Below are 20,285 nucleotides of genomic sequence, written 5' to 3'. Positions count from 1 at the left end.
TTGTCCGCAGTGTAGCAGGCATTTAAAATGATAGCAGTGCCTTCCTTGTAAGGAATCCAGGAAAAAGCTATTCACACAGAAAAGGAAGGCATGTAATGATCTGTAGTCCAGGGAATATGTGGTCTGCAGGCTAGCCCGATCTTTTCAGATCTGGGAAGCTAAGCTGGGTTGGCTCCTTTAGTATTTGGGATGGGAAACCACCAAGGAATTCCAGGGTTTCTATGCAGAGGAAGGCAATGGCAAACCACCTCTGACTGTCTCTTTCCCTAAAAACCCTACAGGGTCGCTATAAATCGGCTGCGACTTGAAGGCACTGAACACATGCGCATGCCTATTTCTTTAACATTCCTAAAGTAGTATGCTGCTGAAAAGTTGATGTGTTAGTTGAAATGAGCATGTTGCATGAGAGAATTGTGCCATATACACAATCCAGACAGCGTGGAAGCAACAGAAAGACTTTGGCAAAGCACATGTACCTGTGAATCCTTCCTTTGATAAACCTACTGTAATTCATTATCATTCCAGCTATTGCTAACAAAGGCAGAGTCAGACAGAGTCGGTACGGATACTTATACATAGCCTGAAGTGTTTGCTTTCATGTATTTATGCTCTTGGAGTCACTCTCCCTTGTGTGGTCCGTGGAGATGTTGTTAACCTGGCCAGCCATTCTTGAGCTTGCTTAGCTGTGTTGAGAGTCGTTTTAGGATGTCTGTCTGTTTTGTTCCCTAGATTATTAAAACTCAACATTTTTCAAGCTTCTCTCCTCTTGATTTGTATTTTTCAGTCCAACAAGGTTCCTGTAGTACAGCCGTCCCATGGTGTCCATCCACTCACCCCACTCATCCCATACAGCAATGAACATTTCAGCCATGGCTCCCATTCGCCACACTTGCCGGCTGACATCAACCAGAAACAAGGTAACCAGAATCTCTCTACCCGTTTTGGGTTACTTAGAGACTGAGGGTAATTTTCGGGGGGGAAACTATGTATAAGAAAATATGTATTAGTGTTGTGAGTATACTAGCATTTACCCGCATCACTAGACTGCAGCACCTGTCCACTGCAAACATTCACCCATTCAGTAGAGACTACTAGGGTTGCCAGATGGGTGGTTTTAGCAGGCAATTGCCCGCCAATCCACCAAGCTGCTCCGGAGTGGGGAATTGCATGCGCAACCTCCCCAGCCCCGCCCCTAAAAACCTCACACCAATGGAGGGGGGGCCTGGCAACCCTAGACCCTACCCATTTTTCATATCACATCAAGCATGCTTTTTTGAGGGTTTAATGTCATGTTCTATCCACATGTGTGTATTAGACCCCAGTACTTTTGCAGGTTTCCTTTTTTTGTAATAGGAAAGAACCTTCAAGGGGAGGACATTGTGGGGAGAGGAGTGGTACTTAGTTCTTTCCCTGATGGATGTTTCTTCACTCCAAATGGTTTCCAGCTGGTTTTCCCCTTATCGGGCTCAAAATGCATGTTTATAAGGACCAATATGATTTGAGCCCTCTGCTGGAGAAGTGGATTGGAACCAGAGTTAATTTGCAGTAGAGAAGCTGTGGGCAGGAAAAGGGTTAAGCACTCCAGCCCCAAATGCTTTTCCACTTCAAATTACCCCCTTCCAAATCTGCCTGCCTTAAAAATAAAAGTGGTATGCTAATACGTACATTCCCTCTTGAGTGTAAGGCCCAATTTACACAGATTGATGTGGTGAAGTGGTCAACCAAGCGTATCTGGGGTGAGCTGTGCACATAGTAAAGTACTTATGTGATTGCCACACTATGAGCATAATGCCTCTAAACCCACATTTATTGCATTACCAGTGAGTTGCCAGTAGTGGGATGAATGATGGTGTGATTCATGCAAGTTCCATTCCCGTTTGTAGCCTAGGTTGCATTATCACTTTACCGACTGGGAACTTTATCTTTGTAGCTATTGTAACACAACCGTAAAGGTCCTCCTGAGCTATCTAGTTAGACATGATCTGGGCCAGAAGCATCTGCTGTTTAGTTCCATGCAGTGTCCGGGGAGCATTGAAATAAATCAGGAATATGCTGCGACACTGTTCGGAAGATTGGGACTGATTCTTTTGTAGTTGCAGGCTACGATCAGGTCCATTTCTTAGCTCAAAAGACCCAAGCGGCCTGTTCAGATGTAACGATGAAGCAAGGATGCCAACACACAACTAGAGCATCCTGCCAGCCAGATGTGGTGTGGGCAGTGGGGATCTCTAATTACCTACTTGCATGCAGATGTGGGAGAAGGCCACAAACGCCTTGACCTTCCTGGGTGTTCGCATCAACTTTCATTTTGCATTACTGTGGAAACACACCTTGAGAAGTATAAAAGGTGTTCTACCCACAGTGTTTCTCCTTGGCTTTTCTGGAATGCCTAACTTTTCTGGAATTTTATTACTAGTAATTGAAAATTGGTAATTATCATTTACTGGTTCTTCTTTTTTTCCCTCCAAGCTTCTGAACAGTGGCAAAGTGACACAGCTTGTGTGGCTAAGCGTGCCGCCAAACGTAGGGGCTGTTGAAAGATGTATGTAGCTAATGTGATGAAACTGAATATAGTTCAACATCTTCACCCCTTCATAGTATTATCCTGGCTAATTTATACCAATGCAAATGCTGAGAATTGTTTTTTTTTCCTCTGACTTTGGAAGATTTTCATTTTCCTGCCCTCTACAAATCAAAAACTTTTTTCAACACGTAGACTCTTGGTTGCTAAATTACCCGCCAACCCTTCAAAGTAAATTACACTCAAAAGAAGAAAAAACATTTACAAGCTGTAACCTACAAGAAATTCAACTAAGGGCAAATATCCAAGTCTGACAGGAAGTCGTGAGTGAGGATGCTTCAAATCCTGCATAGCTCTTCTGGGAATAGAGCACAATGCACCTTATATCCAACTGTCCTTGAAATTATCCACGGAAAACGGTCTCATGACTCTTTGAAGGGCTTTGAAAGTTTCTGCGAGTGCACCTCAGAGACTTACTTCAGCGCGAAGGCCATAAAACAAACCTGCCCTGAGGACTCCCTTGCTGCAGCAACTCGCTGAAGTTAAAATAGGAGCCAACACCATTGACAGTACCCCAATATGATTCTCTGTTGAGGGTCTGTAGCTGTGGAATTTTTTGCTGACTGACATGTGCTAAAATATATCTGGACTCAGCCTAGCCTACTTCACATGATTGTTGTGAGGATAAAATAGAGGAGAGGAGAATGGTGTCTGCTGCATTGGGTCCTCATTGGGAAGAAAAGTGGGGATATAAATGAAGTAAAATAAACATAAAGGATACTTTTGTATCAAACACAGTGATGATTGACCCACTATAAATGAGTTATAGCTCAGAGCATGTACCTTGCTTACAGAAGATCCCAAGTATAGTCCCTGGTCTCTTCCCTGTGGAAGCAGCCTGGTTACAGCCACCATATAGCTCTACAATCCACTGAGAAAAAGGGTGGATTGGTTAGTGACACTCTTTCTCAGCCTAACCTATCTCACAGTTTTTTATGAGGATAAAATGGAGAAAAGGAAAACCATATATGTCCCCTTGAGTTTGTTGAAGGAAGAGCAGGATAAAAAGGTAATGGGTAGATAGAACTGGAGGGAAGGCAGCATGATATAGCCCGATCTTGTCATATCTTGGAAGCTAAGCAGGGTCAGTACTTGGATGGGAGACCACCAAGAAAGACTCTGCAGAAGAAGACAATGGCAAACCACCCCTGCTTCTCGCTTGCTTTCAAAGACTCTTGCTCGGATCACCATAAGTCATTTGCAACTTGATGGCACTTATATATGCACGTAGACATATGTCATATACTCTATATCCAATGAGACCAACACTATCCAGATTCTGCTTTTAACCCCATGACAATCAGCTGCCTTTGATGTCGTCTTTGTACCTTAATACTTAGCAATTATATACCATGTTCAAAGCATCTCCACTTACATTTTTGTTCTAATCCATGTAGCTGCTTTGTGTGTCAGGCCTGTATTGGGGGAGAGGGGGAGATGCAGAGAAGACCTACGGCTTACAGAAGAACATCTAGTCAGTTTGTGGCAGAGCTGAGGTTTCAACCAAGAAGTTCCCAACTCTCAACTCTGGATATTGTTGTCCCTCTCGCTTCCTTAACTGACTGCTTGCAATCTTCTTTGAAGAGAAGGAACTGCACAAGAAAGGCTGAGAACATTTGCTTTGGTTTTAAACAGGAGGCAAAGCATGTAATTGATTCTGGTTATTGACTGTTTGAAAAGTATCTCACTATCCATGTTGTCTGTTCTTAAGACAGCTAGAAAGCTTTTAACTTAAAATATCCAAATATTTTGATTCTCTGTTAGGTGTCCACCGTCCTGCTCAAACATCAGACATCCCTGGTTTTTATTCTCTCTCTCCTGGCGGGGTTGGACCAATAACACCTTCAATGGGGTGGTAAGTATTCAAGGCCTGTCACTGAGGAAACTGGTTGTGACCAAATTGTGTAACGGATCACTGCTATCCTCCCTACGGTATCTGAAATTACGCATATTCACCTTCCAGTATATTTTTCTTAAGACCACAGTGCTATGTTTACACTTGTCTATATGAAAAATAGATTGATGTTGCTTCTCTCTCTGACTTGGATCAGGGACTCTTGTGTGGGAACTTAATACAGAATCTCTCACAGACAAAGTGGACAAGACTACGTTCGCTCTGAGGACACACCTCCATTTTGTAGAATGAGTTCCCGGGAAGTGCAGGGAAACATGAGTGCTCCTTCTCCCCACCCCCCACTGTTTTTTTAAACTGAAATGGCTCTGGGAATGGTATGTTGGCAAATAATGCCCCCAGTGCCATTTCAGGTTGGACAAACAGCACGGGGTAAAGGCAGGAGCCCTTCTTCTCCTGTGCCACAGTGGTCCCAACTCCCTACCCCAAGATGTGGTGATGGCTGCCAACTTGGAAGGCTTTAAGAGGGGAGTGGACATGCTTATGGAGGAGAGGGCTATTCATGTCTATTACTCATGATGCATACCTGTTCTCTCCAGGATCAGAGGAGCATGCCTATTAAATTAGGTGCTGTGGAACACAGGTAGGACAATGCTGCTGCAGTTCTCTTGTTTGGGGACTTCCTAGAGGCACCTGGTTGGCCACTGTGTGAACAGACTGCTGGACTTGATGGACTTTGGTCTGATCCAGCATGGCCTTTCTTATGTTCTTAGAATCTGGCCCTCACAGTGCTGTTAAAAGGAGTTACTGGGTGGGGACTTGCTCTACAAAATGAACTTGGAGATGCCGTCTCGTCTACTTTGGCCCTATGTCAGCTCTGGGCTCCTACTCTGAAATGCTATCAGTGAGGAAGAACATGATATGTCACAAGATTATATTCTGCTCATCTAGGGCAAGGGCATGTCTTTTATGAAATGCTGGCCCTAAAATACTTAGTTCTGTATCTCCTACCTTATGGTTGGAGATTAATGATTACTCCAGTGTAATCTTGTTATATGTAAAAAGGAGCACATTTAGAGATGTGAATACATTTTTTCCACACTTTAGAAGAAAGTTATTGGCAATTTACCATTTCTTGGGTGGAACTGAGTTTGTAGACTAGAGAAATGAAGATCAAGACTACTGACAGACATTCAATTATACAAGGAAAAAGAAGGGGAAAGAAAACTCAACCCAACTAAAGCACTTCAATGAACTGTTGTAGAATTGATATCTTCCCATAAATCAGAATCTTCAGAATAACTCCACCCAGTTTATACTAAATTTCCTGAAATCTGATCAACTGTACAACCTTCTCACTGCAAACACATATGTAGTTAAGCTTTCACAAAAAATGCTTCAATTGCTTTACCTGATCAACAGGATACAAATGTTTATACCATCATTTTATATGATTATACATTTGTTCTTTGGGGGGGGGGATTCCATTGATGAGCAACTTCTTGCCGAAACACGTTTGATGGTCAGTTGTACAATTATTTAGTGTGCCGTTAACTGGTGAGGGAGATTTTGTTAATGTACCATATTTCATATTTATATTTACTGATATTTTTAGTGGATTTATTACATGTATATCCTCCTTCACAGGTTCATTATCTGTTATTTTCATCCTTTTCTGGTTACTTGATACATCCAACTATAAGCGGATTCCTTTTGGCCTCTATTTAATTTCCTAATAACCCACATCACTATGTGATGTGGCATTTGATGATTGGAGAACTGTGTGACTTCTAATGTGAGATTACAACCTATGTTGATTCTTTGAGCTGATTCACACTGTCATAAGGTGGAAGAGTCACCAGAAAACTGCATCTCCTTTCTGCATTTATGTGATGAAATGGCCTTGTGAAATCACTCCCATATGGTTGAATCCCAGACTTTGTTGTCCTGGGAAAATGCTTGTTTTCTTAGCATATTTATAGTCTATTGTGCTCTTACTGTTGGGGTAGTTTCACAAGACTATTTTACCACATGAATATTGAAGAGAGACACCCTGTGCACAAGACCCCTCCACTCATTGGCTGAATGCATGGAGAGTGGAAGTGGACATGAGTATGTTGGCCCCACCTCCATGCAATTGCCAGTTTGTGAGCATGGTACTGAAACATGGAGAAAGTTTTCCCAAATGTATTCCCTTCCTGTGATCTGGGCTGCTGCTTTCCAAATGTTCCAGATTTTAAGGATGGAGCATATGCATGGACATTTTCTCCATGTATAGGTGCTGTGTGTTCTCCAGTTCCTGCTCTCCATGCACTCACCTGGAGGGGTTGTGTGCAGAGGGCTATTGAAGTTCAGCGATGACACACACACCCAACACACAAATCAGCTTTCAGCTACAGGAAATGAAAGATCATGGAAGCCAGGTAGTATCAGGTGCTGTATATGGATCCTGATGACTATCTTCCGCAGAATATGATTGGTAAATGATCATAGCAATAGAAAATAACTTACCATTTAACTCAAGAGTGATTTATTCAAGTCAGTGCTGCTCCAAATTGGTGGATGGTGGGAAAAAGCAATCAAGATTGGCTAGTGTGTATTTTCTTCCTGGTAGGTAGCAGTGTATATGAATTGTTACAGGTCTTAAGACTGGCCTGCACAACTTATGGCCCACTAAGCCAATTGCAGCCTACCAGCCGTATATCGTGTGGCTTGCCAGGTACTTGATGTCCTCTCAGTTTTTATAGTCTGAGGCAGGGAGAAAGACAGGGTGTTGATCAACTGCCTAGAGTGCTGCCACGCATGACTTAGGAGGCTGTGTCCAAGCCTGTCTTAAAAGAGTACATTTAACCTCCAAGAACGATCACCCTTCACAACTGATTGCAGTGTACTAACGGCAGGGGCAAATTCGCCATTAAAGACTTGTGTTGACAAAACTGTGGCATAGACATGTTAAGTGATTTAGTTATGTGTGAAATTTATATGCTGCCTCTCCAGAGTCCTTACTGCAGAGAGATGCAATGAAACACATCACAGGGCACTAGGATATTTTTGTTTTCACACATGCTGAAACTTGCACTTTCAATGCACTTTGCAACTGGATTTTACTATGGTCATTTATGTATACTCAGTTTCCTCGCATCTAACTTCCTGTTTCTTGGGGGGGGGGGATTCAGTTCTGCACGCATTTTGCTCCCTCTAGCGGTCAATTCAATATAACACCAATTTTTATCAAGCACAAAAAGCTGCTGATTTAAACTGCAGAGAAAAATGCTTCATTTAGAGCCGTGTGATGTCGAATCAACCACCAGAGGAAGCAAAACACGTGCAGAACTGGGGGGAAACCTGAAGAAACAGGAAGTTAGATGCGAGAAAACAGAGAATGCATAAAAGCCTTTAGTGAAAGGGAGAAATCTGCTTGCTAAGGATCGGGAAAGCGCATTGAAATTGGATTTAAAGTGCATTATTCAGCATGTGTGAAAGCTCCCTTTGACAACCATAGTATGTTCTAAACATTTATATGCAAATAAGTGATGACTGCGACTTGAGGGTTTTTTACAGCTGATTGTTCAGAAATGAAGTTGTTTTATTATGCCTGTCTTGAATTTTCTATATCTTTGGGTGATGACCAAACTCAAGATACAATGAAAGAGGGACCTGTAGAGGGGCATGGAGGAACTGTGGATGAAAAGGAAGGAATTGGAGAAAGATAAGGAATGAGTCAAATGCAAACCTCCTGCCAAAACAAAGAAAAAAAAGATCATGACCTCTTTTTTCAAGGGGAGGAGATCTGTTTCTCAAGTGATTTGGGTTTGGGTGATTAACACCTGCTTTGGCCTTTTGGCTTCTACTATGCCTTCTTGACAACTTCAAACACAGCAGTGAGACAAATACTTATTAGATAATAAAAGTTAAACACCGTCCCAGAAGAAAGGCATTTAGCTATTGCTTAACCATAGCTAATGCAGGCTGTTTCTCCATTATTTCTTTGGCTGTGACCCTTCAAATGCTTGCCTCTAGGTGAGTTCCATTCAGTTTAAGCAAGGATAGGTACTGGTACTGAGAATATATATGCAAGCCTGTATAAAATGCACACATGTTCAGAAAACGTTTTGTAGAATTTTGGATTGGCATCCGTATGTCATGATCCATTACAAACGTGTAAAGTTGATGGAGGCACATGATCCCTATGGACACAGATGTACTGGACTAGTGTAACAGCCTTCAAGAGGAATTTATAGTCAAGAGTGCCACTAATCAAAGTACCTGGCTGGCCCCTGTGGGAAAAGCTAATGCCACACCCACAGAAAAAAATAGGGGTCTCTACTTAGGGTACTCCTCATGAATGCAAAAAAAATGACTTCGTAGAGTAATAAAAAATAAAACTGGCCTGGTGAGGACTAATGGTGCAATCCTAAGCAGCATTACAACTTTCAAAGCTTGTTCACTTCAATGGATTTAGAAGAGTGTAACTTTGTTTAGAATTGTACTGTAAGTATGCGCCAGAAAGAATGGAATGTTGAAAGGAGCTGAGCATCAGATAAAGGGGGATAGAAGGGGGTTGAAATCAGCCTGCATGGCATAGTGGTTAAGAGCGGCAGGCTCTAATCTGGTGAACCGGATTGGTTTCTCCACTCCTACAGATGAGGCCAGTTGGGTGACCTTGGGCTAGTCATAGTTCTCTTAGAGCTCTCTCAGCACCACCTACCTCACAGGATGTTTGTTGTGGGGTGAGGAAGGGAAGGAGATTGTAAGCTGGTTTGATTCTCTTTAAAAGGTAGAGAAAATTGGCATATAAAAAACTCTTCATCTTCTTCTTCTTAGAGCAGAGAGAGATACTTGGAGGAGTGGGATAAGATTTCCAAATTGTCCTTCCTCTCATGGTTCATTGCAGGATCCCAATGTCTACGATATAGAGCAAACAATAACAAAACTATCTTGACTGCATCTAAGTAAACTATGTAGAAATGACTGCATGACGTGTCCAATATTTACTCAAGCACTATATATGTTCAGCAGAGTTGGCGTATTTCACACTTTGAACAGTAATTTTAATTTGCTGATGATAGTCAGATCTCCACAGCAAGCCACAAGTCAAGTGTAAACAGACTACATCCCTAAACATGCCCCAGGAGTCCTGATTGACTCCCAGTGTGATGAAATTCCTACACAAAAGATTATGACCTGTAGCGAAGTGCAGGAAACCCATATATAGATGATAATAGGTGATGGTACTACATGTCAAGTAGTTTTGCTGTATGTGCTTACACTGGAGAGCCACAATTAGCTGTGAATATTCCACAGATACAGTTGCCACATGTTATGATCTACATATGTGTTATCTACAGATTCTTACAAAATACACTCTTGTGTCTCATGTAAAGTGTCCCTAAAGAACAGGTACAAGGTGCCCTTTGGATTGCAGTCTTTGTGCATATAACCCTGAGAAAACTATTATTGGTTAATTCCCCAATAAACTCCATAGGGCATAAGCATTTAGGGGAACATTTGTCCCCCTTGTTCTCAGAGGGTTTTTACTCTCTCTGGGTTGCCTGTGTTTGCAATCCAAATGTTTCTTGGCATACATGCTTTACCTCGTCCCTCCACACTCACTGGGGTTGACCAGAAGCATGTGTAACAGATGCTCTGAAACAATTCATTCAAAGAATTTTTTTATTTTGCCATCTCATATTTTGCAAAGGTTTTGGCAGCTTGAACAGTGTTGAAATCAATTACGGAGGAGGAGAAGGAAGGCTTCAGGGTCTCCATCGGCCAATAACTAGCTCTGCGGTATGCGAGTGGCTCTTAAGGTTCAGCGTTCTGGAATGAGGCTGACTTCAAACACAAAGCGGTCTTAATACAGGAAGCGGCTTTTCCTTAGCAAGCTGCCTTGCGAGAGTTCAGCAAAGAATGGCTTTTGGGCCTGCCAAGTATTTTGGAGAAGAGACACTGCAATAAGTCTCCCTTTAATTATCCGGGATGACAGTCAGGAGCCTCATTTGAAAATGACTTGCAGTCCAGTCCAGTGAGCTTTATGACTGAAGCCTAACAACACACCTTACCTAAAAAGCCTTGTAAACGGTGCAATTTGCACAATCGGCCAGCTGAACTAGGCAACAATTTAGGTGGTGTCAGTCTCATTGTGATTTTTCTTTCTGAGACAATGTTGGGTGATCACTTTTTCTTTCAAATAACGACAAAGGCCTGGGGTAATCCTGGGGTAATTTTTTTAAAAAGTAAAGAACGAAACCTTTCATGCTGAAGGTTCATCAATCATGGATTGATTTTGCAATTGAATTAATTTGCATGTCAGATCCATTGTAGTGAAAAACTTGACTGTGATCCTTTTTCTGTTTGAATATCTTGGCCTATGGAGTAGTGAATGTCACTTTGACGCTGAATGTTTTCTCACCTCCAAGGCCCCAAACCTTAAACTTCAAAGCCTGTTTAGGTTTCCTGATCTGCTGTAGCACTTGGCTGGTTCTTGAAACATTTGTGTACTTCCAGGTTCTCCAAGCAGGAGAGGTGGTCTATCTTGCAGATTTTTAAACAGACAACGAAACCCCCCAACAATAATAGCTTTAGAGTGTTCCAAGGGCTCTACATCTATAATTCCAATAACCTTTACAACAATTCTGACCTGGATGGCCGAAGTTAGCATGATCTCATCAAATCTCAGAAGCCAAGCAGATCTCAGAAGCCACAACCCTGGTAAGACCCTCCAGGGTTGTGACGTGGAGACAGGCGATGGCAAACCACCTCTGAAAGTCTCTTGCTTTGAAAATCCCACCAGGGGTCACCATAAGTCAGATGTGACTTGATGACAAAAAAAAAGAAAAGTGACTGAAAGTACAATGGTTTGCCCAAGCCTGCCAAGTGAGGTTTATGGTTGATGCATGATTTGAACGTGTGTGTTTCTAACTCAGAGCTCACAGGCATAAGATCAGCCATCCCAGGTCAGACCAATGGTTCATCTAGTCCAACATCCTCTTTCACATGTTGGCCATCAAGTAGGACATGGGGGTAGGGTTGCCAGGTGGCTTGGAATGGCAGGCAGTTGACCCCCAATCTATCTGCTGGCTGACAGCAAGAATCGCATGCACGCACAGCTACGAGCAACGCAACCCCATCATTTCAGGTTTACTTCTGGAAAGCTGCAGCACAACTGGATGATTTAACCACTATAATGGGGGTTTGAGTGGTAAATTGTCCCGTTGTGCTGCGGTGCTTCCGGAAGTAAACCAGAAGTGACGGGATCGCGTTGCTCGCAGCCACGCGTGTGCAATCCCCTGCCCCCGAAATCTCCCACCAGAGGAGAGGGGGAACCTGGCAACCCTACATGGGGGCCCAGTTCTCCCCTACGGTTGCCCTCTTAGCCCCTGTGCTGTGCCTGTATAATGTTTGTGAACATTAATACTAAACAAAGTAAGGAGGGCTCAAGTAGGGTTGCCAGCTCTGGATTGGAAAATACCTGGAGATTTTGGGAGTGGAGCCTGGGGAGGGCAGGGTTTGGGGGGGAGGGACTTCAGTGGGGTATAATTACGGTTGCCACGCCCCTGCCTGGGGCAGAGGATTTTCCACTTTGGGCCCCCTCCCTCCCGACGCCATTTAGCCAGCTGGAGGAGGACTCACCAGTGGTAAATTTAGGCCTCAGCCTGCTCGCCATTGACACAATGACATCACTTCCAGGAATCGTCTATGTCCTGGGAGACATTTTAGTATTTGGGCAAAACTCTATAGTAAAAATGGTTTCTACCATAGACTTATTGCCCAAATACCAGACCATCTCCCATGATGTCGGCAATGTGATGACATCACTTCCGGAAGTAACATCGTTGCATTGGCGCTGGCCTCCCTCCTCAGCTGATAAGTACCTCCCACCCATCCCCCTCCAGTTGCCAGGGGGGACCTGGCAACCATAGGTATTATGCCATAGTCCTCCCTCCAAATTGGCCATTTTCTCTAGGGGAACGGATCTCTATTGTCTGGAGATCCGTTGGAATAGTGGGAGATCTCCAGGCCCCACCTGGATTTTGGCAATTCTAGGCTCAAGGAGCATGTGCAAAGGATGCTCTTTTTTGGATGTTCTCTGTCATGTTGATCCATGCTGATCATGTTGAATGGATGATTTTTAGATATCAGAGAACTTACAGGAATAGAAGAACAGTCCTGCTGGATCACATGAAAAATCAATTTGCTCCAACATCCCATTTCTAACAGCAGCCAGTGAAATTCCTCTTAGAAAGTTTCTGGCAGGATATGACATCCGCACTTAGAGTTACCAATTCTGGGTTGGGAAATTCCTGGAGATTTGGAGTCAGAGCCTGGGGAGGGACCTCAGTAGGGTATAATGGTATTGGCTCCACACACACACACCCCAAAGCAGCCATTTTTGCCAGAGGAAATGAACTGTGTAGTCTGAAGGTCAGTTGTAATTCTGGGAGATCTCCCAGCCCCAGCCTTTCCTTGTTTGTCCTGAGTGTCTGGGGTTTGGAAATATAGGGCCTTCTGCATTTAAAAGTTCTACTTAGCCACTGAAAGACCCATCATCCATTAGTCTGTCCACTTTTGTAAAGCTATCTCAGATTGTGGTCATCGCATCTTGTGGTAGTAAATTCTATAAATTAATGTCTATTGTATCAAGAACTACTTCCTTTCACTTGAACCTATTGCTGATCAATGTAATTAGGTGACTCCAAACTATATTAGTATATCTAAGTTGGATTCAAGCAGGTTTTGTGTGGCTAATAAAGGAAGGAGTAGTCTTTTCACTGCTCCCTAAAATTTCACATTTTTCCCTTGGGAAAATGGGAGGGGGGTTCTCAGAAATACATGGGGGTCCAGAATTTTCTGGATTCTCCCACCCCAAGCCTTCATATCTCTCTTACCAATTGATTTTTCCCCAACCTGAAAGCCTCAAACACTATAGCCTTTTCTTCATAGGGAAGATGCTCCAACCCTCTGATCATTTGGCTGCCCTCTTCTGTGCTACTTCAGTGCAATCACACTTTTTTAGATGGAATGACCAACAGAATACAGTCATTAATCCAAATGTGGCCACGTTACCAGTTTATATAAAGGCATTAGAATACTGGCCGTTTTCTTTTCCGTTGCAGAGTTAACAGTTTTATTGTGCTACCCACCATCACCCGAAGATCTCTTTCCACAGAGTGATATTTGTGCTTTAGGATTTAGCACATATTTAAATATATATGTTTTGCTATTCCAGTACTCATTGTTCCACTTTGGAAAGACTGTTTGGAATCCTTCACAGTCAGCTGGGGGTTTTACCACCCTGAATAATCTGCTCTTGTTCACGAGCTAGATTGCCTCGCCACTTTCCCTGGTCCCCAGATAATTTATGAAACAGTATCAGTCCTAAATATGTCCCTTGGGAGAACACACTGCTTCTCTCCATTGTGCAATCTGTCATTTTATTCCTTCTATCCGGATTGGATCTCAAACACCACCAGTGGAATGAAATTGCTGGAACAGGACTTCTCACCTCCTCCATCCTGCTTTGGTCCACTGAGCCTCCTGAATTTCTGCTGATGTGAGGCCAAGGAACTCTTAGGAACAGCGTTGTGGGGAGGGGAGAGTGGGAGTGTGCCAAGGAAGAGGAATTGGTAGGAACCACCCTCTTTTCCTCCACCAAGTACCATTATACCAGCAGAGTGACTTTGGATCCAGTCCAATGGTGCTTAACCAATTACCAATGCATTGGCAGATCCATCAGACCCATTGCTAAATTTACTAAGAAGCCTTTAGCAAGGGGCTTGGTCAAATACTTTCTGGAAGCCAGATAAATGATTTATTTCCCCCAGATTATTTGTCTACAGGTTTATTCACAGTCATGAAGACTTCCTGAAGATTGGTGAGGCAGGTTTTTAAGCCATGCCAATGCCTCCTTGCCCTGACTGGATGGCCCAGGCTAGCCTGATCTCGTCAGATCTCAGAAGCTAAGCAGGGTCAGCCCTGGTTAGTATTTGGATGGGAGACCACCAAGGAATACCAGGGGTGCTGTGCAGAGGAAGGCACTGGCAAACCACCTCTGTTTGTCTCTTGCCATGAAACCCCCCCAAAAAAGGGGTCGCCATAAGTCGGCTGTGACTTGACGGCACTTTACACACACACACAATGCCTCCTCAGCAAGACGTGTTCATTCACATGTTTATGACTTGTAGCATTAATAATGTTTTCCACCAACATGACTAGTTCAGATATTGGTTGAAAAGACCTGTAATTTCCAGGCTTTGCCTAATCCCTTTTTAAAAACTGTTGTTAAGTAAGCTATCTTCCACTTCTCTGGTAAGGAGGTTGATTTCTGTAGCTTTCATATATTTTTAGAAGATCAACAGCCTCACGTGTCAGGTCTTAAGAGAACTCTCGGGTGAACACCATTTGGTCCCAGTGGCTGTCTTATTCTGTAATTTGCCAGTCAGCTCTAAAACAACATTGTGTGACATAGCTCTTCAGATGTTCTCACCACCAAAAACTGCTCCGATTTCAGTAACCCTTTTGCATCATCTACAATGAAGACGGGGTGAAGAATTCCTTTTTGTGTCTGTGAGGTCTCCTTGTCCTCCTTTCACAACTTTGACCTCGAAACATATCCTAAGTTGATTTCCTACTCCTGATGAATATAAATAAATAGCAAGTAGATTTATTACGGTCCTTAGGCCAAACTTTAAAAATTTTGCAGATACTTTGCCTTACCCATCCGGCAGTATAAAAAAAATACATTTTGGTTAAAACACTATACAAAAATATTGTTCTCTTTAAAATGGTTAAAAACTGGTCAGTGATATAAATTTAAACAATCCATCCCATCAACAGCTTTTCATGACTATTTAGATTTCCGAAAATTAAATGCCATCCTGCAAACTATGGCTACCAGCTTGGTTACCTGAGAAAATTCATCCTTAAGAAAGACGTTAACTCTAGCAGATTCTGGATAAATGTTTATAAGCCGGAGCAACTCTGGATAGGATGGCACTGTCAGTGGGATGAGTGGAGTTTCAGAGGACATTTCAGCCCAATGTAGGCCCCAGTGTATCTCACCCTGTATTGAGACAGAAGCCAATGTATAAAGGGAGCGTCTCCGTTGCCAAAAATTTCAAACCCATTACCCTAGCCGATTTTGAGTCCAAGTAGAAAAAGGTATTTGCAGGAAAAGACAGCAAGATGTAGATGCTTTATGGACTCTTTCTTCCTGATCCCAGGCAGAGCCAGCCTGTTTACCCTCTCCCGTCATGTGGATTTAGACAGCCCTATACGTCGGCGCTCTCTGCTGGGGCTACTTTCTCTAGGTAAGTATGAGCCGCCTGAGCCTGGACCCCCTGCTCTGCTTCTTTTGCAATCCGTTCCATGCGAGCTTGCAGCCAGGGAGAGAGAGAGAGAGAGAGAGAGTCAAGCTTTCAAGTGGGAGCGACAGGGGAGGCATTCTGCTACTTTAGGCTGACAGAAACAGCACAAACATTGATCTCCGAAAGAGTAGAGCCCTATAGTCTTGGATTTGGTCAACTAATAGTAGCGGGGAGAGAAAATGCTTATGAAGATGTTGCAGAATCAGTCTTCATGTGAGCGCTCCTATAGTACTCTCAAATGTTCAGATGTCTCTAGCTTCCTTATGGCTCCAGGCAGAGAGCTTGATCAGAAGTTTCATCTTCCGGGATTGGATACACATTGCATTTGACCTAGGGTTTTTAAAATAATGCAAAACCTTACAAAACTTCTTTACTGGAGTTAAAAATGAGGAATGGTGTTTATATCATAAGCAGTGATCCCTTTCTTGCTCACATTTGATCAAAGATCCAATCACACTATTGTCAGTCTCCAGCATAATATGCCCTCCCAGTATAGCATTACAACACCCTTAACGTGGTGAATATGATGGAGCTCCAACCAGCAGTGGTAGAAGTGTTTCTATATCACTGGCTGACTCATAGTCTTAACTGGGACTGAGAACTGTTTGCTGGGGCTGTAACAATGTACAGTACCAAAGATTTCAGAGAGCTGGTGTTGGGGGAAGACTTATTGTCTTCCTGAGACCCTGGAGAGCTGCTGCCAGTCGGAGTAGACGTTACTGGGCTAGGTAGATCTGGACACTGCATGAGGCCGGTTCATATTCAGATAACCAGATTCTTGTCCATATTGTTGTCATCTTCTTTCAATATGCCAGGTAGTATTCAGATAGGAAGAGGATGCCTAATAATGTTCTGTAAACTGAAAATTAACTCCTTGATGGCGCCCAAGGAATATTCACCAGTTGGCATCAAGCTTTACTTCCATGGAAGTATATGACAATTTACAGCTGAAGATAGTTGTGCATAAGCAGGACCACAAAACCAATCCAGTACCTAGAGTATTCATTTCTACTGGTCACTCCCGGAATACTGTCCTCATGCAAAATTAGAACCATAAGCCTGCTTTTGCAGGAGAAAGCAAAGTTCTCTTTGGGTTCCTGGTTCACACAATTGAATCCTAGTCAATTAGCACTGCACTAATTCCACCAGAGCAAAGGCTGGTTGTAAATCGCAAGAGCGGTCATTAAAATGAACTTCCGCCCACTTCCTGTTTCACCTGAGAAGGTCCACCTGGGATGAACTTTAACCTACAGCTTTGGCTTCTGCTGTGTGTTGTCCTGATCGGAGTGCTTTTAAAGAGTCTGACGATGGAGATGTTCTGGGATTTGCCCTTGGTAATGAGTAGGGAGAGAGCACATTATTACTGACGCATTACTGTGATTGCCTTAATTTTCTGCCTACCGGAGGCATTTACTCCCATCTAAGCGTCTTAATGTTTAAGATAACCGAGTTTACAGGCCTCCTTGGTAGCTTAACAGTTTCGTCCTTCCCCCTGCTGTCATTCTCACTTACTGAGAATGAGGCAGGCTCTGTAGACAAGCAAGTACACCTTGGCAGATAAGGATCGAGCTTCAAGCCATGCCAGTAGATTGGAATCAAGGCATCATTTCTTTTTGTGCCAACTAAGCTAATGAAGAGTAGGTTGTCTCCCATGGGCAATTGCAGTGTCTCAAGCGTTGGTCACAAAGCTGGGTAAGCCAACAGCATCGTGGGTTCATGTCGAAAATGCCCTTCCAAGCTGAGGAAGGGCGCATGCCCTGTTAATCTTCAGGATCTGATCTGGGATCGCGTTGGCAGTGGTGGATGCGCCCTCAAAGATCCCATTGTGCTTGGAATTTCTTGAGAGGGAGTGCTGGGGAAGGCGGCTCTGTTTGTTTTACAGCATTAACAATACAGTGTCAACAAGAGAGATCTGAACATCTGACATAAATTGGTTCTTGTAGGTTATCCGGGCTGTGTAACCGTGGTCTTGGAATTTTCTTTCCTGACGTTTCGCCAGCAACTGTGGCAGGCATCTTCAGAGTAGTAACACTGAAGGACAGTGTTACTACTCTGAAGATGCCTGCCACAGTTGCTGGCGAAACGTCAGGAAAGAAAATTCCAAGACCACGGTTACACAGCCCGGATAACCTACAAGAACCAATGAACTCTGACCGTGAAAGCCTTCGACAATAATCTGACATAAAGTTGATAAAGATTACACTGAGGGTGGAGAGTGGTGCAGACCTTCTGGTATCTGGATCCTAATCTGAAATGCGTTTGGCTACAAATCCGCAGCGTTGCTCATTAGGAGACATGAGCTGATCAGCAGGGCTAATAGACGTAAGGCAATTTTGAAGAGCTTTGTGTGAGAAAGCAAACAGAACGTCCGTCCATCCACCCTTTCTGTTTTCATTGGAGCTGAAAACTGATGTGTGTGCAGAGAATTGTTAAGTACAGCTCTCGAGGCTTAATCACACACCAAATTAAGTCATGTAGCCCTTATTTAACTACAACACTTGGTAGGAAGAAAATCCTGAGTCAGGCTTGGCTTTGGCAGACTCAGCATTGCCATAAACTTCATCTGGAGCTGCACCAGAACTCTCCTGGGCAATGTTAGTTCAGAAAGAATGCTTTGCTTACAAAATGTCAGGATAATCTAAGATAATATGAATAGATGTGTAATACATTCGTAATAGCGATTGCTTCTTGGTGGCAGCTCTACAGAAAAACAACTCAGAGTGCCACCTAGTGGTCAAACAGAGTATTGTTTGAATAGCAGATTATTGGGCAAGACGGTGCCACGTGCCACACTTGATTTCACTGAATCACCCAGTTCCCAAATGTGGTGATTCAACAGAACATAACTGGGGGTCCCTGTTTCCAAATATCCCAGTTCCATAAACCTCTCAAGCCCCATTCATCACAGTCCCCACTGTTTTGTGTTTTTGGAATGGTCATCTAGCACCCAGCTATTCTTGTGCCTGTTCAAACACCAAGGTCTGCTTTCCTGCGCTTTGAACATGTCCTTTGAAGAGCCAGGTCCACCTTTGGTACAAGCTTTAAGGTCTAACAGCCCAGGCAGTTACATCCTTATTTTATGTTGCAGGCTAACACATCCGTTGGTGCTCGGCCCAGGCATGCATGCCACAGGAATCCCACACGCCAGCATCACGTCCCCCCATGGGAAACAAGAAATGGATCATTATGACCGAAACATGTAAGTGTCCAAGTCTCAGGATAAAGGTACGGCTGTTTTCCAAGGCCAGCTGCTGGCAGAGCAGTTGCAGGAGGGTATAACTTTCGAGAAAGAAGTGGTGGGTGGGAAGAGGACCTTTAACGCTTTCCTTGCCTGCTTCCTCCCCCCACTCCCCAAATCAGTCTTCCATTTACAGTTTTGTATATTAGAATAATGAATGTGAAGACTCTTGCCTCAATATTTCCTCCCCTTTTATTATTAAGCTCGCGTGACCAAAGGTCTTGAGCATAAAACCATTACATCGCAGGAGATCAAACAGACAAACCAATATAACATGACCAGAACAACAGCAACAACAAAAAAACAAGATACCAAATCAATAAAATACATATATCTCATAAAGTCTACAACACATTCGAACGTAAGATATCACAATGAGCCTATACATTTTCTTTGAATATCACAAGTACTCGTTTTAACAATGTTTTAGGGAGATCGCTATTGTCAGCTTTTTTTCAATAGATTGGGTTATTGGTGGATCACGATCTGTTAATAACAGCGATACCACCCAGGGCTCGACAGGGAGATGGTATCTGAACAAAATAGGTAAAATCCAAAGGGCGCTGGATAATAGAACAATGATAAAAACATAAGATCTGTCTGGGCTGGATCTGGCCATCTAATCCAGAAGTGGCTCACTGCCATAGGGGACAGCTGCTGAGGATTATATTCTTCTCATTTAATTTTTAAAATAGTTTTAAATGAAAATTTTGGTTCATGGATTTTAGTATTTCCCCAGCAATCTATATTACTGACTATCAGTTAGTGACGTACAGAAGTAAGTGGTCCTTCATTATCTCCCCCCCCCCCTCTGTTTCTGGCTAGGAAATCGCAACCAGAACCAAAGAGAGAGAAGGAAGCCAAGAAGCCAACAATTAAGAAGCCTCTGAATGCTTTTATGTTGTATATGAAAGAAATGCGGGCAAAGGTTATCGCTGAATGCACCTTGAAAGAAAGCGCAGCAATCAATCAGATATTAGGGAGACGGGTAAGGATTCGAACAGGGAAATGGTGGTATTGTTTTGACAGCTACATCCAAGTAATGGGGACACACTAGTATCCCTTCCCAAATCACATGGCTTCATCCAATGAAGGAAAAACAGAAACCTGCTTCTTTGGGTTAGGGGAAAGATGGTGGGACGTGACTGGCATTCCATGTTTTGAGGGATTTCACCAGACATATACATAGGAGCCTTATGGGTGGGTTACTACACTGCTGTTGGGGACGCATAACTAAGTACATGTGGG

The 20,285-nt window shown here is 43.3% G+C and overlaps 1 protein-coding gene across 1 annotated transcript in view; it reads left to right on the top strand.

Annotated features, from left to right (window-relative positions):
* TCF7 (transcription factor 7) overlaps positions 1 to 20,285 on the top strand; it is a 142,772-nt gene that overhangs the window by 96,487 nt on the left and 26,000 nt on the right. Inside the window, exons 4-8 of the mRNA XM_056851698.1 lie at positions 785 to 917; positions 4,346 to 4,436; positions 15,656 to 15,742; positions 18,888 to 18,998; positions 19,863 to 20,025. Of these exons, the coding sequence (XP_056707676.1) occupies positions 785 to 917; positions 4,346 to 4,436; positions 15,656 to 15,742; positions 18,888 to 18,998; positions 19,863 to 20,025 (585 nt within the window). The remainder of the gene's footprint in view (positions 1 to 784; positions 918 to 4,345; positions 4,437 to 15,655; positions 15,743 to 18,887; positions 18,999 to 19,862; positions 20,026 to 20,285) is intronic.

The sequence above is a fragment of the Euleptes europaea genome, chromosome 1 (genome assembly GCF_029931775.1).
Source record: "Euleptes europaea isolate rEulEur1 chromosome 1, rEulEur1.hap1, whole genome shotgun sequence".
Lineage (NCBI taxonomy): Eukaryota > Metazoa > Chordata > Lepidosauria > Squamata > Sphaerodactylidae > Euleptes > Euleptes europaea.
Note: the sequence above shows the minus strand (reverse complement) of the source record. Positions and strands in the feature narration are given on the sequence as shown.